Source organism: Neurospora crassa, linkage group VI (assembly GCF_000182925.2).
Source record: "Neurospora crassa OR74A linkage group VI, whole genome shotgun sequence".
Classification (NCBI taxonomy): Eukaryota; Fungi; Ascomycota; class Sordariomycetes; order Sordariales; family Sordariaceae; genus Neurospora; species Neurospora crassa.
The window spans coordinates 385,436-408,392 of NC_026506.1; the positions used below are offsets into that span (position 1 = coordinate 385,436).

Genomic DNA, 22,957 nt, shown 5'->3' on the forward strand with positions numbered 1-22,957 from the left:
AGAACTATTATAAATACTTCTTTTAGTAATATAAATACCGCTTTATACCTACTTTCCTACTGCCAATCTACGCCCTTCTTTATTAACTTATACAATAGCTTAACTATCGAAAAGAATTAAACTATAAATCGTCGGTGGAAATTAGTAAAGCCTAAAAATTATTATAATTATTATTTAAATATTAGTACTTCCTAGTAAGTAATAGTTTCAATTTTATTTAAATCTATTTTAATACTTCCCAGGGTAATAATTAAGCCTAGGTACTTCGTTCGTTAAATATAGAACTCGTATATATCAATATTAATTTGTAAGCCGGTATTAATTAGTCGCTAGAACACTTCCTAGACGTATTTAACGTATTCCTCGTATATCTCTAAGAAAATTAAAATATTATCGAGGTAGGCCGTAGCGTAAATATCTAAAATATTGTACAATATATTATTAATAAAGTTCTAGAAAGACACTAGTACCCCTAATAATCCGAAGGGATATACCAATAATTCGTATAGTCCGAATCGTATAATAAAAACCATTAACTATTCGTAGCCTTCCATTATACGTAATCTATTAAATATTATAATAACGTTTCCCTTTATAAATTACTTTATTCTATAAATAGCATTCAAAGTTTCTCTAATTAACGGTAAAGGGTATTAGTTTTTTAAATAAAATATTATTAATACCCTTATAATTAATATAAATCTTTACCCTACTACCCGGTTTTTATATTAATAATATTAGAGAGGCTACGTTAAATATAAAAGGTCGTATAAATCCTTTTGTAAAATTATTATTAAATTACTATTTAATAACCCTAAGCTCTTAGGGTAATATAGGTTTCGCCCTTAAGTATAGTAAGTTATTATTTAAGATAAGTTTAATTTTATAATTATAAAAGCGGTATTTTAATAGTACTTTTATATTTATAGGGTTAATTATTCTAAATAGATTTTTATATTCCTTTAGAAAGCAATCCCTAATTTCCTTAGGGGTATACTTTAGTTTTATAAATTTATTTATAAACTTTTATATATTTTCTTCTATAATACTATAAATATAATTAATATCAATTAGTAGTACTAATTCTTATTTTATAGGTTCTAGCTCCTCCTTCGGGCTATATATTCAATTAACGAACGTACAAACTACTTCTCCTAATTTAAAGGATGCAGCTAAGAGCTAGTCTCCTATAGCTTCGGCTTTATAAATATTAATAAGGTTATAGACTTTAGGGTCTTCGAAATACTTTTTATATAGTTCCCCTCTACTTTATATAATATTTTTCTAAGCGTCCTCCGAAAGGGTTAGTATAATTACGCGTACCTTATCCTTCTAAAGCTCCTTTAATTCAACTTAAATAGTCGAATTAATATAAACGCCTCTCAGCCGTATTATTATTATAAAGGTCTCCGTATTAATTAGTTTGAAGTCTTCCGTATTGAGGGGATTTATTTTTAGATTTGCCGGCTCGAAATAATATAGGTAAATATATCTAATTCGCTCTAGTTTCGCTATAATTTATACTTTATAACCCCCCTTAATTTCTATTATTATTTGGACCTTATTTAGTTTCCTTTTAGGGCCTAATAATTCTTCGAACTTACTGGCTACTACCGGCTACGAGGGGGCTTCTATTATTAACGCTTAACTCCCTTTCGGTACTTCTGTTGGGTATAAAAACAATTAATTTATTATTACCTATTCTAGTAATTAATATTTCTTTAAATTAATAGCCGCTCGTCGTTTTAATACTTTAACTACTCTCTTTTCCTTATTTAAGGGTGTAGCTACAGTAGCCGGCTTTAGAATTAGGGATACTAGTATTGCTATAGCTCTAACTACCTCTATTATATTAATACAATTCCCTATATATCCTTTATTCTATATAATTTTATTAATTACCTAATTAATATTTAGGTTATAGAGCTACAATTATAGTTACCCAAGAATAATAGAGTATTTAAGCGCTAAGTCGACTATAAAGAATTTAATTGTTTCTTTATAGTAATTAATTTATATTATTATCTCTATATAGTACGTAACCTATTCTTTAAAGCCTCCGTCTATTAAATATAGGGGTTTTACTTTATCGAACTTATATATTTCAAAGTACGTTTTTTCAATAAAGGTCCTATTAATAAAAACCTTCCCTATATAGCCAAAGTCGATTAATAACATACAATTAATTTTATTATTACGCTAGGGGTACTAAAGGTAAATAAATAAGAGGGTAGTATTCTATCTATAAATATTTAAATTTTCTATAAATAAAGGCTTACCTTTCTAATAAATAAGAGCCTAATAAATACTTATATTCTTAATAATACTATTCGTACTTTCCTCTTTCCTAACTCTTTAATCCCTTTTAAGCCTTCGGATATATCTTAATCCAAGGGCTCGCCATTTCCCTACTAGGTAGTATTAGTCTCCGGGACTACTATCTCGGCCGTCTCCTTTAAAGTAATAGAATCTACCATAACTCTAACTTACTATCTACTAGAACTTCTATTACTTTTATTACTACTAATATTAGAATTAATATTATTAATAATTTTAAACTTACCTTTATAATTAATTTAACTACGGTATTTATAAACCTAATAGCCGGATTTACCGTATTTAATATACTATTTAACTATAAAGTAAATTTAAATAACTTCCGGGTCGATTTTATTCATTTTAATACGGTCAATCTCTATAGTTTCGGGGTCTCGCTATCTATTAGTACTATTATTACCGCTTCTACTACTATAATTACCGCTGCTACTAGCCTAACTACTATTATTACAAAAGGCGGCATCGTTAAGTAATTTAAATAAACTATAATATAACTTCACTTATCCCTCCTAATTATTACAACCGAGGGTATTATATTAGTAAAATATTATAGTACAAAGATCCTTATTAACCTTATCTTTAAATATACGGACCTTCGTAATTATATTATAATTATACTTATCCGCTAATATAGTAAATTAAGCTTTAAAATTAGTAAAGTTAGTAAACTTGCTGTTAGAGCCTATACCTTACTTCAATTGGGCTATAACTTTCTTAGAAATAATAACAATATCGCCCTACTAGAAGCGAAAAACTAAATAGTCCAAAAATCCTTATTCTGTAAGCTAATCCCAAGCAATTAAGTAGTAAGGGTTATTTAGGATCTTCCTTATATTTATAATAATAGTAATTCTAATTTCGCCACCTAAATAATCTATAATATATAAAAGTTTAATCTTTTTATCTATAAAATTATAGCTATTAACTTCCTAACGAATATAAATAATTATAAATTAAGTAACGAATTAATTATAATATTTAAACGTATCCTTCTCTTTACTTATAAATTACTTAGGATCTTTAATTAAATTACAATAACGGACGTAAATATTAGTAACCGGAGTAAGGACGAAGTAGTAATATTCTTTTAGGCTAATAAAATAATTACCGGGGTTATTATTACTGCCGGGACCTTTAGGGCCTCCGGGTCTACCAAATCCTCTATTACCAAATCCTCCGCTACTAAATCCTCCGCCGCTAAATCCTCCGCCTATTCTAAACTTCTAACTGGTAAATTCGCTAGCTCTTCCTATACTACTAACGCCGAACCTACTAGCGCTAATACTACTAGTAGTAATTCCTCCTATACTACTATTGTTAATATAATTAAAGCCGCTTATTCCTCTTTTAAGGACTTCTTCCTTAGTATTATAAATATTCAATTTATTATCGTCGTCCACCCGTATAAAGAATTTAAGGTTCTTAATAATTATTTCTATTGCTAATTCTATTAGTTTAGCTATACCGAATTAAACCTCAATTTAAATATCCCTAAACCTCTACCTAATATAATCTAACTCTTTACAAAGAATTTTAGCTTAGCTAGCCTCGGCGAATACCTCCTTAAGGTTAATATTTATTTCTTCGAAGGTATTATTTTAAAACTAGGATACTGTTAATAAATCGGTATACTACTACTCTACCGTAATAACGTCGCGTTCCTTCTAACTAATAATAGCGTATAAAGAATTGTTATTTAATTATAATAAAGTAATATTCTTCTATAGGACTATATTCTCCCTAACGACGCTATTATACTTCTATTACTACTAATTAATTTAAACTATTTATTAAACTTTAAAGCTTTCGAATATAATAATACAAGTTTTAAATCCTTCTACCTCCTTCTTAAAAGCGGCCGCTAATTTATCCTTTACCTCAATAATAGTATTAACCTTATTATTAAAGTCCTTAAATTTAATATTAAAGTAATAAAATAATTTTATAACCTCGGGGGAGGCTTTAACTTTTTTAATAAAATCCTTAGAGACTAAGAGACTTATAGCCTCCTCCTTATAAATATATTAAAATAAATTAAATCCTTTTAATAATATTAGGAATACCTTATATAAATTAACTTAATCCTACTAGGATTGCGGTTGACTACCGGAATTAAATATCTTATTATAATTCTTACTAATAATAATAAATAAAAATAAACGTCAATAATCGCACTTATAATTCTAAAATTATTATAATACTTAATTAAAATTCTCGCTTTATATCAACTGATATCGAATACACCTTAATTAATTACTAGCGACTACTTTAATCGGCTAAATGTAATCTCGTAAAGACTAAATTACTATAATAGTCTCTTATTACCTTTATTCTTTCCGAAATTACTTATTATACGTTAATATAATAGTTAGGTACAATAAAGTATTACGGGGCGTAAACAAGTACTAAGCTAAAACTTTAATTATTATGCGAAGAATAGGAAGAGAATCCTGTATGCGTACGAGAATTATGTAGGGCACGCTATGGGTCCAACATACGGACTACAGTACGTGTACACGTAACTACTATACTGTACCTAAACAGCTGCAAGCTGGTTGTACTACTGCAGTGCAGCACTTATTTATATATAGGAATATAGTAGTAATGCTTGTGATACTGGCTCTACTACCTATACCTCCGGATCTATCCGTAAGGCTACTCTACCTCCTACATTGTCCTAAAGTAATAGTTGTATCTTCCTACGACTTAATAAAGACTCCCCCTACACCGATATAGATACCTACGCTATTTGTAAAGAGGTATAGACACTTCTTTACCTCGCTCCTACTAATATCCCCAAATGCTATAAGGTTCCTACCGGATTCGCCCTTGTGCCTAAGAATAATACAGTCCGCCAGACCCTCCTCGCCCGAAAGGATGAGATTGGCGCCCGTTTCGGCTGTGTTTAAGTTAAAGTGCCTAAGAAATGGGTTACGTACGTCGTTTAGAATATGCCTATGACGATGCGGATGGGTAGAGGTAGAAGAATGTATTGCGTAGCGTAAGCTAGAGGGGTTTTCCAGTTGAGGAGTAATACGGAATTTGTATAGTCCTAATATAGAGTTGTCCCTTAGATATGCCGCTAAAGCCTTGGATAGGCTCCCCTTGATAGGGACGTAAGGATCCTTGTTCAAAGAAGGCCTTCTCCCCACAGATGTGCTGGTTACATCCTGTATCTAGCAGCCAGTTGCCACGCAAAAGGTCGATATTCAGCGTGGTGGTAGAGGAGGTTGTGGTAGATCCTGCTAAGGTAATAAAGGAGACGACTCCTATCTTAGAAGGAGGCTGCTAGGCTAAGGTACTAATGGGTGTACCGAAGCGGGAAACCCTGGGTTGCAACAAGCCTTGTCTAGGAGATAATGCGTGTAAAGAAAACAGTAATTGTTTTCCAAACATTAATTGTCTCTCAAACATTGATTGTCTCCCAAGCCCCTAGAAATTTAAAAAATATAGGGTATAACTTTCTATACCTTAGTGGCCTTCTTTTGGTGGCCCTTTAAGAAGGCCGGCATTTAATTTTAGGGTGTCGGAATAACTTCAAAAAGTTGGTCACGAACAGGAATCGAACAAGAGTCACGAGCAAGAAAGGAAGAACTACTTCATTAACCGCTTGGCCACTAAGCTATTTGGTTATTTCTGAAGGATGAGGCTGGTTCTTTCTATTAATAAAGGTCGAGAAGGGGGGGGGGGGGAAGGAAGGTAGGACTTTGAGACTTTGAGACTTTGGGAAATTTCGAAATTCGGACCCGACCCAGCTCTAAGACTAGAGGTAAGAACACACTATATTACAGCGCTTAACCCCTGTAAGCAACATGCATTGTTTTTTAAACATTAATTGTGGTTATTGTCCAACAACAACAACGCATGTCTGGAACCAGATTTTCCCACTACGGTAGCGTCTTCTTCCTTAACCTTCTTCCTCTTCTTCTCGCGCTCATCTCTCGTCTTGTAAAATTCGACTCGGAGTTCCGGGTGGAGTTTCCAACAGCTCTCCTTCTCATGCCTAGTTCTAGCATAATGTGTGTATTGCTGTTGCCCGTTCCGTACAGCGGCGAAAGTACCTGGTATAGTCTTATCGGTAAGCTGCTGAGATTGTTCCTCCTTTTCTGCAGCTATGACAGCTTCATTAAAGGTGACGGCCTTCTGGGTTACAATACCCGCGTTATCGCGCTCGGGGATCAGCCTATGCGTTTGGTAAAAGGCTGTTAAGAAGGTGGAATAGTTGGGAGTGAGTCCTGATAGGAATTTGTTTACGAAGAAACACTCCCCAATTCGACAGTCCTGATCCAGCTCGTGGATTTCGTTCCGTGCTTTTCGAAGGCGAGCTGCAAAGTCGGAGACGTCCTTACACTGGTCGAGGGTAAGTAGGCTGTAGTTCCTGTCCAGTTGCTGAAAGATGGCGCTTCCTCTGGGTAGAAAGCGCTGTTTGATGGCCTGGAGACAATCCTCTAGGCGTAGGACGGGCTCAGCATCAACCAGGGGCAAGACCTCAATTTCTGCTCGAGCGTTGGTCCCGCAACGGTTCATGACGATCCCAACTGCTCGTTCCTGCCTGGTGTACCACAGCTCAAGTCGGGCTGGTAGCGTGGTATCGTCAGCGTCAATGGCAGTCGGTGGGCTCTTGTTTCTTCCTCAAAGGTCGATATATCCGTTCATAGCAAGGTAGTCGGTGATCTCCCTCTCCCACTTGATGTAGTCGTTTGGAGACTCAAGGACGGCAATCTTGCTTAAAGAGCCGGCTGTGGAAGAGGTTGGTTGAGCCATCTGGTTGGGTCTTGTTCGCTGAGAGTTGAAATAGTTGTTGAAAGCTGGTCCTTTGCTATGGAAATGTCTGTTGAAAGTCAAAGATGGACATTCAGAAGTCAAGACCGTGGAGTTAAATCAAAACTGGGTGGTCTATGTCAGAGCCTGGTGCCAAAATTAGGTAGTTGGCCAAGTTTATTGAGAAATGATACAAAGTCCCGACAGAATGTCGTTTCTAGGCATATTGGGCAAAACAACAAGGCGCTATTGAGCAAACAACCAGGCGCTATTAAGCAAATAACCAGGCAATATTGGGCAAACAACCAGGTTCTTTCCCCAAAAATGGATCTGCATGCAATTCAGCAATTATCCGGTACCAATCAGGGTCACTTAGCTTCGTAAAAGCGCTTCTGGGCTCATAACCTGTTAGAAGGTAGGCACCGTTGTACGCGTGAACTGCATAATGTAGGAGAAGAGTTGTTGCTTGATTGGGGTACCGAACAGATGAGGGAAATTCCCAGTCTTTATATACACGAGTGACATGACTACCTAACCGGTCATTCACTCGGCCCGAATCCAAACATTCCAACACATTGTATTAAGTAGAGCTATCAAACCGTACAGTCCACATTGTTCTCCGACGCTGTATTGTTGTACAATTGACGCCCAGGTAGGCCTCCTTGTAATATCCTCGGAATGCCGTTATCCTTGCCTCAATGACACCGCTTCTTGCGTTTTCCGCCGCCAAGTGTAGCATCCACAAGCGCAGCCGTATCCTCTGCCTCAACTGCAATTCGGCTCCGCTTCATAGTTCTCTGGCTACGGCGTGTGGGCTGGGGACCTTGCAAGCTGTCGCCCTCCTGATACAGGCGGTTCGGTATCTCCATCATCGTCATCCTCCCACCAATGCGCAACAAACGCGTTCGACATCTTCGCGCCAGAACTCGACGAAATACTGGTCGTTATGTACGGTTAAACCTGCACAAGTGTTTGTTAGCAGTCAAAGAATACCAGTTGATTATTTGAATTGATTTCACGTACGCGTTGTAAAGGAATCGCGGCGGCAAGAGTGTGTTGGTACTGTAAACAAACACTTGGTGATGGAGTCAAAATCAGGGGGCGGAATCTTTAGCTGCAATTGTGGCTTATTGCGGCTAATTGGGGCTTGAATTATGGCTGATTGTGGCTCTATCTTATCTAAGTGGGCTGGGGCCGTGCACGGACCCCAGTTTAGCGCTTTGCACAGACCTACAGCCCCAATAAGGCATACAGCCCGCGGATTGTACGGGCTGTACAGCCCCGGTAGCTAAACTATACAGCCCGCGGAGTTCCACTCAATGGATAATGGGCGATCATGACAGGGTGGGGGAAGGTCACGCACACTGTAAGTTACCCCGCGTATCAAGGTTAACTCCGGGGACCGGCTGATGCCAAGTTTCTGAGCTTCTATTGTTTTAATGTTTCATGTTTTTGTAGCATCCCTTGGTTCCTGCGTCGAGGTTGGTTTAAGCTAGAGACAGAACAGTCGTCGATGTAGGTAGATACTATCCTCAATCCAAATCCAAATCAGGACAATCCTTCGGATCAGTATAAAAGACACCCCCGACTTTCTCGATAGCCCTACACCGTTCCTCCATATTATACGCATTGTGTATGATACCTACACCTCTCCCGCGAGCATCACCCTTCGTCGTCTTCAGTATCCAAACTCCTCCCGTCGCCGGCCACCCGGTCGTGACGAAGGGATCGTCTCCTCTCCAGATGTCCCCCCCTATCAACATCATGTCATAATCGTACCTGGCCTTCCACCAGATTGCGCCTAGTTGTCGTACTGATCCCACCGGTTCGTCAGTCATTACCCGGCTGAAAAGAAAGAGTAATAAAGGGAACGGATAAGGAAAACATACGCTTGTAACACCACGCATCCTCATCGGCCTCCTCTTCAGCAGGGTCAGAAAATGACTTTCGTGGCGTAGGGTGGAAACGGTCCAGGCCCAGGAAGTCAAGCTCCACGCCCAGGACGCCTTCTAGCACGTAGACGCCGCCTTTCTTCGACGGGTAGCCGAACAGCGTCGCGCCGGGACCGAGACCGAAGCCGACTCTGAAGCGTTCGACAGGCTCATGGGGACAACCCCTGGATCCAGTACCTGCACTTATTGCTTCTCTACTCGGAGGATGCGATGCAGAACCCGTGAAGACGTTATACATCATGAAGTTAGTGCCATAGGCGAGCAGGAGAATTCCGGCAAGTGAGTAGAGGCATGTAGATAAGATCGCCATTGAGTTCATCACGGCTCATGGTTCTGCATTTGCTGAGGAAGGGCTGAATTGAGGAGGCATGTAAATAGTTCAAGCTTGGAGGGGGCGAAGAGGCCTCGAATTGAAATTAAGCGAGCCATGTCTGCATACTTGCATACCTTATCTATAGACCTAATCGAACGAGACGAGGTGGTAGACCCAGAACTACATCTATCACAGTAGCGTAGCATTATATCCCTATAAATACCACAGGGTTACCATTCTCGTCCCTACCTTCCTCTCTGGCTCAATAAACCGAGGCTTCCGTCTGCACAGCACGATAGTCAGGGTCTTTCCTGTCGCAATTGTAACCGCCTACGGACCGCGGCCCACGGACCGTCGCCGTCTTCCGACACTAACTTCTCTCCCCCTCAACCGCCCTCAACAACGCAACTCTCTCGCCATCGTCGACTCCTTGAGTGTGCTTGAGTCTAACCCATTTCGACCCTCTCCCATATGGTGAGTTGCCGCCGTTCCCGGTTTGCGTGCTGTATCTAACTACAACGTAACATAGAAGCCAGGCCCGCTATATAAATGCTTTAAGGCTCTACAAACCCCGGAAGGGTGGACTTGATGTTGACGGAGATGTACTCGTCGCTCTACTCCCTGATAGTTTCAAATCCGATAGTCGTAACATTCCTGGTGCAACGCCGATGCGCCCTTGTATTTTCCTCCTTAGTCAGGAAGTGACTTCCGTGTGCCGTTGTGTTCAACGATGGGATTGCTACCTGGTTCGAGGACTCGGACGTGAGTCGGCCATCAAGTCTGTGACAGCCCTCCTTTTAGGTGCAATTCTTGACGCTAACTGACCAGACTACCTATTGACGACGATGTGCCATTACAGCAGCGGAGATGGAGTTTTCCGCGCCAGATAGCGTCGCCATGGACGGGGCCGCATCCTCCTTGGTGTCACTTGCGGTCAACAGTGCGTGGGCGGCACGCTTGATCGGGCACATCTTCTTGACCACGGGGTTGTTCATTGGTACCTAGCAAGACGGCCGAGTAGGACGACAGGGGCGGAGTATAAAGGTCACGGTGTTGTCGGCCGACTGAGCGATGTTGGAAATATTATTATTCGTGAAGAGATAGCCAGCAGCGGGCCCTAACAACAAGCTTCTACGATGAGGGTAGTACGGCTGCTCACGACCCTGGCTCTTGGCCTCTCTAGCAGCGGTCTAGCGTCGGCCAGAAGCGTCTTCGCACATTTTATGGCAGGTCTACCACTTATCAGTCTTTGAGAGTACATGAGAGCAAGAACTGACCCCTACAAGGTCGACAATGCTTCCAACTACACCTTGGGTGACTGGACAACAGATATACAGCTCGCCCAACAGGCTCACATTGATGCATTTGCCCTCAATGTGGCTTATAGGGATAACCTGGACTCCATCCTACCCTTGGCCTTTCAAGCAGCTGCCAACCGGGGCTTCAAGCTCTTCTTCTCCTTCGATTACGCTGGTCATGGGGCATGGCCCAAGGACAGTGTCGGTACAATGCTCACAAAGTACAGAACACTCCCAGCATACTTCATATATAAGGGCAAGTACTTTGTCTCCACGTTCGAGGGCCCGGACTCCGCCGACGACTGGATCGATCTGAAATCCCAGTACAATGTCTTTTTCATGCCTGACTGGTCTTCACTGGGAGCCAAAGAGGCCTTACTGAGGGGAGGCGGTGTTGCCGATGGCCTGTTCAATTGGGCTGCTTGGCCCTGGGGTCCCCAGGACATGGACACATATACCGATGCCTCATACCTTCAGTATTTAAACGGGAAGCCATACATGATGCCTGTATCACCGTGGTTCTTCACCAATCTTCCTGGTTACAACAAGAACTGGCTATGGAGAGGAGACAGTCTATGGTATGATCGCTGGGTACAGGCGGCGTTCAACAAGACGACCCCCGGCATCATCGATAGCACAGAATTCGTCGAGATAATCTCTTGTAAGAACCCCCTGGTGGCTGACCTCTCTGCCTCACATTGGCGCGATCTGACGTTGTATAGGGAATGATTATGGCGAGTCACACTACATCGGTCCCCTTTACGACAAGGCGATGGAGGCTTTCACCATTGGCCAAGCTCCTAGCAACTTCGCGAAGGACATGCCGCATGACGGGTGGCGAATGTTCCTGCCTTATGTTATTGACCTTTTCAAGACCGGGACTGCCACCATTACCCAGGAAGGTCTGACGGCTTGGTAAGTCTGCGTCGACATGCCAACTCTATGCTGGGCACCGGAGGTGACGTTGAGAGCCTAGTGCTAAAGAGAAATTGACACCAGGTACCGCTTATCGCCGGGTGCAGCCTGTGTTTCCACCGGCACCTCGGGCAATACTGCCAGCCAGCTTCAGATCGAGTTCTCGCCCGCTGAGATTGTCCAGGACAGGATTTTCTTCTCTGCCCTGCTCACCTCCGAAGCCTCGATCTCGGTCACTGTGGGTGGCGTACCTCAATCGGGAGGTGGTTGGTATGCTCTGATCTCTATCTTGCTCCGCAGATGCCTGATGGCTGCCACTGAGTTTATGCTCACCCAACTATATCAAGGACGTGGAAACCTGACGATAGGGTTGGCGTCTATTACGGCAGCGTTCCGTTCAGCGGCACTGGCAATGTCGTTGTTACACTGGTCCGGAATGGAGCTCAGATTGCCCAAATCAATGGACGGGCAATCGGGGGCGGATGCCTTGCCAGTCTCTACAATGCTTGGGTCGGCTCTGCTCCTGTGGCTGGTAGCGTGTCTAGGAGCCCGACACTCCCCCTCTCACAGCAGACATGCGTCAGCGGCATAGGCGTGAATAACTTTGGTGGGCTCTGCGGTTATGCCTGTCAGTTTGTAAGTCTCAAGCTAACTCTTCAGCCGCCACGTCCGCCTGGTCCATGTTCTAATTTCTACTATGATAGGGCTACTGTCCTATCTCGGCCTGTAATGCCGGCAGATGGGCAAACCCATCACAGCACCCAAGGAAACAGGTATCCAGGGATACCCAATTACTGGAGAGGATGCAAGTTACTCTGGCCTCTGCTCATGGGTCTGCAATCATGGTTATTGCCCTTCCTCCGGAAGAGAGATGGCTGTCTGCCTCTGCGTTGGCCATTTTCCTGGATTTTCGATTTCTATCGGAACTTGAGTGATTTATTGTCTCTTGACTTTTCGCCGTCCATTTGTACATCATACATAACATGCCACGGAAGCAAGACGGACCAGTCGACTCTGACATACATATCATCTTTTGACTACTGCGCTTCTCACCGAAGTCGTACGGTAAGTAGCTTAACCTGGGTACGATACATCAACTGAACTGGAGCCCGAACCCACAGGTATTTCTTCCTTTTCGTTCCTTCTTCCACCTGGTCACTGGTCTGAAGACGCAAACCGACCGAAAACATTCCCATACTCGCGAATTCCAGTCCATACTCCCTTCCTTAAAACACCCTTCCTGTTGTTTACCATATTCCCTTGCTTTTCCCTTTCCTTTCCTTCCATTCCCTGCCATATTTTGCTTTCCTCCTGTCCTTTTTCCATTAAATCCCACAACCGAAATCCGGTGTCAACACCAAATCATCAAACAAAGCCAGCCAATCATTCCACAGTCATCACGCAGCCATCACAGCCATCACAGCACTAAGGTGATGACAGCTCAGCACTCACGTACGTGGCCGACCAGTCCCTCTCAGCCTTGACCACCACCTCAGACTTCTCCCAAAGTCCCTTGACACTAGAAAACTGTTCCAAAACCTCCGTCTTCCTCTGTTGCGTCAACAGACCCTTGCGTCCCATCGCCCTGCGCTCATGCGCCTCGCGATCCTCATCGGTCTTAGCGATGATTTCGGGTTTGCCGGGCTTGGGTTGCCAAAGGAGCTTAGGGCTGGGCAAAGCTTCCTCGTACGACGAGAAGGAAGCAGGGGAGGCGAGGGGAGTCCAGAGGGTGGGGACGGGGCTGGGGGTAGGTTGGGGAAGGGGAGAGGGGGCAGTCCAGAGGATGTTTTGCTTGTTGAAGTCGGGGTTGACAGGCTTCTCTTCCTCCTGATCATGCTCCAAGTCAACGCTAGTGGCAGTGGAGGGACGGAAGGAGTCCATGGAAGCGGGACCGTCGTCTTCCGAGTTGACGGTGGTGCCGCTGGCTGTGGTGGCATGAGACACGCTGGAGCTACCGCGGCGCCTAGTCGCGGAACTCTCCTGGGCGACTTGGGCAGCGAACAGCTTCTCTTGCTCGAGAGCCTCGATCTGGGCTTGGATCTTGGCCTTGCGAGAGGCTTTGATCTCGTCGAGTGACGGGACCTCCGGAACGTTAGGCACGACGGCAGATTTTTCAGAACTCAAACCCATCTCCGCCTCGATGGCATGGATCTGAGCAAGAATAGACTCCCTGCGCTTCTTGCCGCTGCTGCTGGAGTGGCTGCGGCTGTTCTTGCGGGAGTGCGACCTGGAAGCAGACGAGCCCGAGCGCTGATGACGACGAAGCTTCTTGTGAGCGTAGGCGGACATGGCCGGGTGGACGGACTCTTCGGGGCAGGTGATGGCGAGAGAGCCAAAGAAGACGGGATGGACACGGGCGACATCGTAGGTGTAGCCAATGGCGGCGGGGTGGAACCACTCAGAGGTGGTGATGAGGGAAGAGCCGGCAAAGACGGGGTGACGGACGGCCGAGTTGAAGACAGGGGCGACAGGCTTGATGATGGAAGCCTGGATGGCCTCCTCAAGGGCAGCTGCCCAGTCGGCAGGGGTGGCGGTGATGCGGCCGGTCTCAGTGCGGCACTTGACGTTGATGGGGTAACCACTGGCGATGATAGCCTCCTTCAGAGCGGCCTCCCACTCTTCGGGGGTAGCCTGAAGGCGAGGCAGACGAGCGGCTAAAGGAGCAGTCTCGGGCTTATCGAGCTCAGCCTTAGCGGCCAAGCTCAGAGTGATCCAGTGTTGGTACAACTGCCTACTAACGCCTTTAGCGGCTGCGGCTTCGGGCGTCCAGAGGCTATCGGACATGAGCCTGTCCAACGGCCTCCATGATTCGGCAGCCAAAGTCCGGGGTGTGCGGTGCATGTTGATAGCGGCCGGCTCCTGCTCGGTGGTGCGGGTGTCGAATGTCGACTTAGGGCCCGGGACAAAGAGACCGTTTGTTGCTGCCGAGTGAGGTGAAGATAAAGTCTTAGTTTCGGATGATTCAGGGCGGCTCCATAGGCCGGTCGAGATTTGCAGGCGCGGCTCCACGGTTTGGTTCTCGCTAGTCTCCACTCGGGGCGGAGCCGATGCGGGCGCCGAGTCATCGATCAATGCGGTGCGAGTAGCCACGACGTCCTGGGCTCCCTGCGCCAGGATTGAAGGAGTGGAATGGAGGAAAATGTCGTGCATCAAAAATCCTTGGTCGTCATATCGCTCAGCAACATGTTCTTTGTCACCCTGGGGATCCTCGGCGAGGCCGATCAGGATTGAGTGCTCGCTGGAAGCATCGTCATCATCATCGTCAATGTCGGTAGCCGACGCAGAGGCAGTTGTCTCTTGATGGCTGCTGCTGCCGCCGCCGCCGTAGTACTCATCGACGTTGTAAACAGGAGTGGCCGAAAGGAAGAGGCTGTTCCTTGAGGGGATAGCGTCCGAGTTCAGGAGGCTGGCGATTTCCCAAAGAGTCGTTTCGTCAAAGTCGTCATCTTCATCGTCGCTTTCCTGGCGCTCGTAGTCGGACTCGGGGTCTTCCTCGTCATATTCGTCGAAGAAAGACGTCGAGTAGTCGGGAGTGTACGACGCCCTGAAGGGAGGGATGCCGGAGCTCATGGTGCCGGGCATGGAGCGACCGAATGGACGCGGTAGAGGGATGGTCGCAGTGTCGGACTTTTCACCCCAGGGGAACTGGAAGATACCAAGAGTGCCGCGCTTGTCAGGGAGAGGCTCGGGGTTTTCGAGGATGTCGGGAAGAGCGCTGACACGCTTGTTGCGACGAGGAGGTCGTTGGGTTACGGGTCGCGGAGCCTTTTGAGGTCGGGGTTGGGGAGTTTCTTGCAAAGAGAGACGCTTGAAGTCAGCAGGAGGGGCGACGGAAGCCCAGGAAGGTCGCCAAAGCCCGGTGGTGTCCTTGGTGCTGGTGTATGGTTTTCGCCAGAGGTGCTTGGAAGAGATTTGGAGGGGAGAAAGATCTTTTCGAGCCGCAGGGCGGGTAAATATATAGGGCAAATCAAGTGCCAGTGAAGGGGCCTCGAGAACCTTGAGAGGGGGCGACCACAAAAGGTGCGTCTTGTCGGTTGAAGCCTTGGGTGGCGGGGTCCAGAGTGAAGGCCTCTCTTCAGGTTCAGCCTTCGCCCACAGCTGAGTGCTCGTGATCTCAAGAGGAGCCAGAACCTTCCGCGTCGCAGGACGGACAAATGCATCGGCCTCTGGTAGGGGCATCATGCACTGTTCGGCAACCTTGGGAATGTGCACCCACAGTGCATTTGACTCTGGAATCTCTACAGGTGCAGGAGGCGCCCAGAGTGAAGGGACCTTGTTCACATTCACCGCTGGCTTGGACCACAACTGCGTGCTGGTGATTTCAAGGGGTGGCAGGTCCTTACGAGCTGCGGGCCGAACAAAGGTCTCAACCTCCAGAGACGCGACCGTGGATGTAGGTGAAGCCTTGGGCACGGGCGTCCATAAAAGGTTTGCAGCGACAGTAGACTGCCTCGATCCAGGAGCCCACAGAGACGTAGTCTTGACCGCCTTCTTGGACAGCCAATTCGATACAGCATCCAGCTGCGCTGACAGAACCGAAGCTTCATCATCAGAGGCATCAGAATCAGGAGGAGTGGGGCTACCAAGCTGGACATTAGGCATCGGCAAAGGCAAGAAGTTGTCGCTAGGTTGACGAAGTCTCTCTGCGGCCGTCTCCATATAGTCGATATGCGCCTCCGTCATTCGCTTCTGCCAGATGCTCATGTGTGATTTGACAGCATCTCTCGAGAGCCTGTTGGGATTGTAGCTGCCACTGTTACGCAACATGGTCTGACGAGAAGCTCTGCGCTCAGCAGCCATGACTCCAACAGTCGAGCCGCGGCCGATTACGATGCTGCCAATAGTTGAATCGGTTCTTGAGTTCCTGTTAGCTGGAGAGTTGGTCTGCATGCTGCTCAACGAATCACGACCCATATCATGTTTCAATTCCTGCCAGTGATTCTCGTGGATACCCATCTCCTTCTCCAAATCCTCAAGTAAGGCGAGTCGCTCAGTGTGGTCCTTCGAATAAGCCTCGGTCACGGGCTCTTCGAACTTTTTAAGCTGTTCCTGAATTTGGCGGAAGGCGTGTTCTGGGGACTCAAGGGGCGAAGGCTCGGCTTGAACCATGACCTTGTTCCTGCGTGGACCGTTCAACGGCAGAGGCGAAGGAGGTGGCATCCTGATTCTTGACTTTCTGTCAGAGAACACGGGACACTTGTCACCGACCCGCCAGGCTTGCACTGGAGAGCTTTGCTTAGGTGCAGGTTTGTTCTCGACCGCAGTATTGATTTCTGGGCGCTTCTGTTCTTCCTCAGGTTGAATCCTGGTTTCGCTCTCCTCAAGCACGGGATTTACCACCGGCCGAGGCATAGGTTGAGCTACAGCAAGGCCAACACTGACTTGAGTATAGCGGACGGAGCTCAAGGGTGTATCGGCCTCTGGTGATAACAAACCCTCATCATTCATCAACTCTTGTGGTGGGTTAACAGGAATAACTGGGGATGATGCCCGCTTCGCCGCTGTATCTGTCTCGTACTTGCTTTCGGTAGCCCTTGTCGGTTCCTCGACGACGGTAGTACTACTCGCGGTCTTGGCCGTGGAATTTTTCCTTGATTGGCTGAGTTGTCGCACCTCGTCGGAATCCACGGAAGAGGGAGATTGAAGGTAGGAACTGGCAACAGCAGGAACCTCTGGAACTGGTGGCATTTTACTTTGCATCTCACCAGGGTACATGCGCTCAATTTTCTCGGTGACCGTCATGCTCCTCGTCCGATTCGGCTGCGGGCGAGTCCCTGCACCTGCACTCTTCAGAGGTGCGAGGGGCAGCGGCACATCTTCGGACATATATATGGACTTCTTCATCAACGAGCCGCTAGATTTGCTCCTCCTATGCCCGGCACCCGGAATGGCAAAAGGATTAGGATCAGCCACCTTTCTCGGAATGGGCCGAGGGCGGTGCACGACCGATTCAGGGGTCCCGGGAGATCGAGGTTTGTTGACGGTCATATCATCAGAACCCAGCAGAATGTCATGTGCAAAGGCGGGGTCGTCAAAGATGACATTGTTGAGGAAAAGAACAGTCTGCTGACGTTCTGCGCCGGGTGCATCCTGTTCGAGCTTCAACGCTCGAGCTTTGGGGTTTGATGGCAAGCCAGTAGTGGGTCGCCTTTGAAGCATGGTCAAGGGCCTTTCCTGTGGCGGCGTGGGAGGCGAGGGAGGCAATTGTCTCGAAGGACGGATATCGAGATTCGGTAGTGCTTGTTCGAAGTCCTCCTTGGGAGGGGACACGGATCGAGATGGGGAAGTGGACTGTCTCGAGGCCTCTGATGGTTCTGGCGACTGGCGCGGCGATCGTTGTCTGATTCCACTCATTCCTGGCGACAGTTCTGTCGAAGAAGTCTTCCCCATATTTTCCGGACGAAGAGAAGAGTCGGACAAAATTGGTGACCCAACCTCCTTTCTCTTCAAGCTCGCACCTCTGTTGATCTGCTCCCTGGGATCCATTACCGACGGCTGCGTATTCATCTCCCTTTTGGCCTGGCTCGTTTGCCTGAGCAACTTCTCCCTTCGCTCCCGCTCTGCCCTCATCGCTTCCTGCAAATCCACGGTGGGAATCTTATCGAGCGGGCTGTTCCCGGTGTTCTGGAGAACGGGATTGCTGATCTGTAACCTCCCACCTGCCGAAGCCCCCTTTTTATGAAGACCAACAGCAGCCTTAACCGACCTGGTTCTTGCGATCGTCGGGGCGGTATTTGCTCGGATAGGCGGAAACAGCTGTCCTTCAATAGGAACTCCGCCCATGCCAACCACTCCAGTGATGGGCAGTGAGATAGTCGGGAGTCCCTGAGTAGGTTGGCTGTTTGTCGATGGTGCCTCCCTAGGGTTGATGAATGCTGTCTCGGACCTAATGGCAGCGTCCTTGACATCTTGATAGTTACCGCTGGGAAAGTAGGCATTGGACGTGGAAATATCGCGGCTGATTTCGACACGGCGAGGAGAGAGCGCTTCAGGAGATTTGGATCGCAATATGCTAGCCGACCCGAGGCTACCAGAGCAGAGAGTAAGAATGGCTGTACCTAGTCAGCCAGTGAGATCAATTACCACAACAATGACACTTACTGATTAAAATGGTCAGGCCAATGGCAGGCAGAGCAGTTCTGACCGCCAGGGCAACATAACGGAAACCAAGGTGCAAGGTTACGCTGGTCGCGATCCAAATAGCCAGACCAGCCATGACCCAAAACAGTGCCTTCCGCCTGGCGTCCTGAGATTCGGTATTGAGCTGAGTGTTCTGGGTCAAGGCGCGTGAGATGAGACAAAGAAGAATGGCGGCATCCATGGAGATAACGATGATCGAAACGGAAAGTTTGGAAGAGGCAGCGACGCAGAAAGAATCGGTTTGAGGTCGACTGAATCCAACAAACACTACTCCAATAACGAGTCGACTGAGTATTAAGAGTTGGGAGACGATCTGCACCGCGGATACCTTCTCCCCCGTGTTTTGCGCCCAGTGAAGGTATTGTTCGATGGAGAAACGGGCAAGTTGGTCGAAGACGGTAGCGAATATTATGCCGACCTGGCAAGATGTCGACGAGGTGTCGACTTGGAGAAGAATAGAAATAAAATCGCTAAGTGCCCACAGGGCAGCGGTGGATAGAAAACCGACGAGGACCAGCCTCTGGCCGTCCCGGAGTATCGCGATGCCATGACCCTTTGCGTAGAGAGCGAGAGCCGCGGTTGCGGCGTACAACACAAGACCGCTGTTGACATATTAGCTTTGACATGTTATTGTTTACTGACCATGGATGAACTGACAAAGTGAAAGCCGCAATGAGGGCCTCGGTGGCACCTTTGACGGCCATGGTGGTGAACAAGAGTGGATATGGTCAGTTGGCAAGATGGAATATTCAACGGGCGGAGAGAAGGGAACCCCAGTCAATGGGGGTATCACAACCAAAAAAAGAAGAACACGCTTGATGGAAAAGAATTAGTCAAAAAGAATGTATCATGTCGACGTGCCTTGCGTCTGTGTGTGTGTGAAGATTAAGTTGTGAATAGCGGCAATGACATGCTTGGGGGGATTCAAGCCATGTGCAGAGTTGCCAAACGCCAGTCCAAGGTGAGAGAGGAAAAGGAGAGAGAGAAAGGAGAGCAAAACAGTTTTCTTTGATTGTGTCTGTGTGTCAGACGGACGACCAACGAACCGGTGTTGGGGCAGCTGCCAAGGACAGGCTGGCTGCTATCGACATGGACTCGGATGTAGTATGTCTAGTATCGGCCCCAACCCCGGGATCCCAGCATCACGAGTTCCTCGGCCGGGGATCACTCACGGGAGCACAGGCTCAAACACGAGCCGTCCCAGGGGAATGCACCAGGAGTGGCGTAATGATCTTTATGCTGGAACAAGGCCTGGGGGGTGATTGGCTGGGGGAGACGAGGCTGATGATATCAGAGCTGTGGTAATGGTGGTAACGCCTCCTGGATTACCCCTTGGCGGTGTTTCAGCCGAAACCCAAGACGTTCCATTACGCTCTGGCACTTGCAAGGAAGGGGTTCTGGATCTGAGCCGCCGGGACTGGATTTTCTTTCATTCAGAAAGGAAACGGGACTCGCGAGCATTTTTGGAAACAATGGATCGTGCTTTTCCTTGATGGTGGTGGCAGTGGCGGTAAGGTTGGAGCAATGACTGCGGGGGGGTGGTCCAAGATTTCGCCCGCAAGAGCACCGTGAACTCCCAACGGTTCGCGGGTCTTAGGTCGTCGGGGTATAGCACGGTCGCCATCTCGGCAGCATTTCCGGGACATTGTTTGTATCCATCTGAGATGCTACTGTCGGGACATTTTCAATTTTCCGCCGCAGGGGAGATAGTGTCGCGATCCGAGGCCGGGACGTAGTTTGGATCAATTGAGCTCGGCAAGATCCGAGAGATGGGCGCTGTGATGGAAGCGCCCGGACAACTTGTTCTCGTTATTCGAGTGTGGTGACGATAGGACGACGTTGAGCTCCAGTCGCGACAACGTTGAACGAGGGCGGGACACGAGATGACAAAGTGGAAGTGGATGTGGAAGTTGACGAGACAAAGTTAAAGTGACTTTGCAAAAGGGACGGGACAACTTCAAGGGGAAGTGTGCACTGGCCAATCAAGGCAAAGCCTTTTCTGCTTGGTGGGGTAACATGGTGGGGTCAGCCTCTGTGCGCTGTGGGGGAGCCCGGGCCCCTCTTTCGTCTGGCTTGTCCTAGGTGCCTAGGTGGGTCATTGTTCAACTTCGCCCTTCTCCAGCTCCTCCATTTCCTTTCCCTCTCTGTCCACCACCCAACCGCGCCACATCATGTAAATATAAGGGACTCTGATATAGCTCGCCTCGTCGAAAGAAACGACCCATTTTGGCGCAACACCCCAAACACGCTAGTCCTTCCATCCTGAATGTCGGGTTATCCGTTTCCTCAACCATGTCTTGGCCTCGAGCATGGGTGCTGGAAGTCCAAATTGAAGCTGTATCATCAACAAGGACGGTCTCCCGGTTGGGAAGCACACGTACGGTTGGTATACGCCAAAAGGGTGTTACCATTACCAATGGATGAGATGATAGTCTGACGACTGTTTTCTAGTCATTGGCATCAAATTGATAGTGCACAATGAATGTCATCTGAAGGGCGTATTCGGGGTACCCCCATTGTCGTCATTGTCGATCCAACTGAATCCATCCATGTCCCGGAAGCCGATCCAAGCCGGACCTAGCATCGGGCCGCATCCGAGATGGCGTGCCCGGTTCGCTGACGCTACTAGTACTTACTAGCTACTCCTCATCTCCCCGCTCCGTTGCTCATTATCACTTTCCATATTGGGTTGCTGATGTTCTTATGCCTTCCTTCTCATGGTCGGACTCACAGAGACCATGTACCGTGAGTCACGGATGCATGGGTCATACATAGTACAGAGCCTTTCAACAATTGATGCAAGACAGATACATAAACAAACTGTTGTTTCGCTATAACATGCCCTCATCGTGACACGTCAACACTACAGTCCTCATCTCTCCACCCGTCAAGATGCCTTCTCGCGAACTGGAATACCCCAAACAGCCGTACAGCACGGTCAAGCGACTCAACGACAGAGGTAAGTAACACCGCTTTAACCCCCAGGTATCCTCACCCACTTGATCGCTAACTGATTTCCCAACCCAGCCCGCTACTCTCTCGAAACCATCCACGGCATCATCAACTCCTCCCCCTTCCTCAATGTCGCCTTCCAAGACTCCACCTCCCCCTTCCCCGCCGTCCTCCCCATGATCGGCCAAATGGGTTCCTTTTCGCGTCCTTCCGCCGACCTAGGCGACGTTCTCGACTTGTATCTCCACGGGTTTGTCCCCTTCCTCCCTTTTATTTCCCTCCCCCTCTCCTCCCCCTCCCTCTTATTACCACCTCCTTTCCCCTCACCTCCCACCTCTCACTAACCCACCACAGCTACGTCTCCTCCCGCCTCATGTCCCTCTCCCGCTCCTCCTCCTCCTCTTCCTCAGAGGAAGGAACACCCCTAACCATAACCGCCACCCTCCTAGACGGCTACGTCCTCTCCCTCACTCCCAACTCGCACTCGTACAACTACCGCTCCGCCATTCTGTTTGGGTTTGCCGTCCCCGTGACCGACCCGGCCGAAAAGCTCTGGGCAATGGAACTAGTGACCAACAGCGTCGTTCCGTCTCGGTACCAAAACACGCGCACCCCGCCGAATAACGCCGAGATGCAGAGCACGAGTATCTTGAGGGTCAAAATCAAGGCGGGCAGTGCAAAGATTAGAAGTGGAGAACCGCATGATGAGCGGGGGGATATGAATAACCAGGAAATAAGGGAGAAGACGTGGGTGGGCGTGGTGCCTGCTTGGATGCAGTTTGGAGAGCCGGTGGCGGGAGGGTATAATCAGGCGGAGGAGGTGCCGGGGTATTTGGAGAGTTGGAGGGTGGAGGGGAATGAGGAACGGAGGAGGGAGGCGTATGAGGCCGTGAAGGAGGGGGGAAAGGGGAAGAAGGGGGAGGGTGATAAGTAGGGAGAAAGAGGAGCAAACAGAGGTAGGTTGGTGATGATGGTTTATGAATGATATTGCATATTTTCCTTTTTGAAAAGGAGAAGACAAACTGCCATCATCAGCATACGGCATTGACACTTTCGCTTGATGGTGGCCGATCTTCGTTCACGTAGGTGGGGATACACCCTGGTCAGGCCATGCACCGGAGCGGGACTGGAACCGGGTCCACGTGGTTATTTTAACGTCGACTCAACCTTTTCCCATTCATCTCACAATCGCTTCTTGGCGTATATTGTAAATCTCTTTTTCTACTTACCCAATATATCATCCATAATACAGGCACGTTTCATCCCACTTCATTTTTCCCTTCGTTGAC

At 47.5% G+C, this 22,957-nt stretch overlaps 5 protein-coding genes across 5 annotated transcripts; 2 read left to right on the top strand and 3 right to left on the bottom strand.

Annotated features, from left to right (window-relative positions):
- Positions 1-6,168: 6,168 nt before the first annotated feature.
- Positions 6,169-6,864, bottom strand: NCU04689 (hypothetical protein; the record flags this gene model as incomplete). The annotated part of the gene is made up of 1 exon (XM_955034.1): positions 6,169-6,864. One exon carries the CDS (start codon positions 6,862-6,864, stop codon positions 6,169-6,171), a length of 696 nt encoding a protein of 231 aa, XP_960127.1.
- Positions 6,865-8,441: 1,577 nt separating this feature from the next.
- Positions 8,442-9,418, bottom strand: NCU04690 (hypothetical protein). The gene is made up of 2 exons (XM_955035.3): positions 8,988-9,418; positions 8,442-8,911 (listed from the first exon to the last, which is right to left on the bottom strand). Exons 1-2 carry the CDS (start codon positions 9,367-9,369, stop codon positions 8,631-8,633), a joined length of 663 nt encoding a protein of 220 aa, XP_960128.3. The 5' UTR covers positions 9,370-9,418; the 3' UTR covers positions 8,442-8,630.
- Positions 9,419-10,622: 1,204 nt separating this feature from the next.
- NCU04691 (alpha-1,3-glucanase) lies at positions 10,623-12,511 on the top strand (the record flags this gene model as incomplete). Its single annotated transcript, XM_955036.3, has 5 exons — positions 10,623-11,322; positions 11,384-11,576; positions 11,661-11,846; positions 11,924-12,212; positions 12,281-12,511. The coding sequence occupies 5 exons, from the start codon at positions 10,623-10,625 to the stop codon at positions 12,509-12,511; spliced, it is 1,599 nt and encodes a 532-aa protein (XP_960129.3).
- An 80-nt stretch (positions 12,512-12,591) lies between these two features.
- On the bottom strand, positions 12,592-19,184 carry NCU04692 (hypothetical protein). The gene is made up of 2 exons (XM_955037.3): positions 18,678-19,184; positions 12,592-18,628 (listed from the first exon to the last, which is right to left on the bottom strand). Exons 1-2 carry the CDS (start codon positions 18,895-18,897, stop codon positions 13,002-13,004), a joined length of 5,847 nt encoding a protein of 1,948 aa, XP_960130.3. The 5' UTR covers positions 18,898-19,184; the 3' UTR covers positions 12,592-13,001.
- A 2,024-nt stretch (positions 19,185-21,208) lies between these two features.
- NCU17064 (5-nitroimidazole antibiotic resistance protein) lies at positions 21,209-22,933 on the top strand. The gene is made up of 3 exons (XM_011396775.1): positions 21,209-21,675; positions 21,744-21,918; positions 22,023-22,933. The coding sequence occupies exons 1-3, from the start codon at positions 21,609-21,611 to the stop codon at positions 22,600-22,602; spliced, it is 822 nt and encodes a 273-aa protein (XP_011395077.1). The 5' UTR covers positions 21,209-21,608; the 3' UTR covers positions 22,603-22,933.
- The last annotated feature ends 24 nt before the right edge of the window (positions 22,934-22,957 follow it).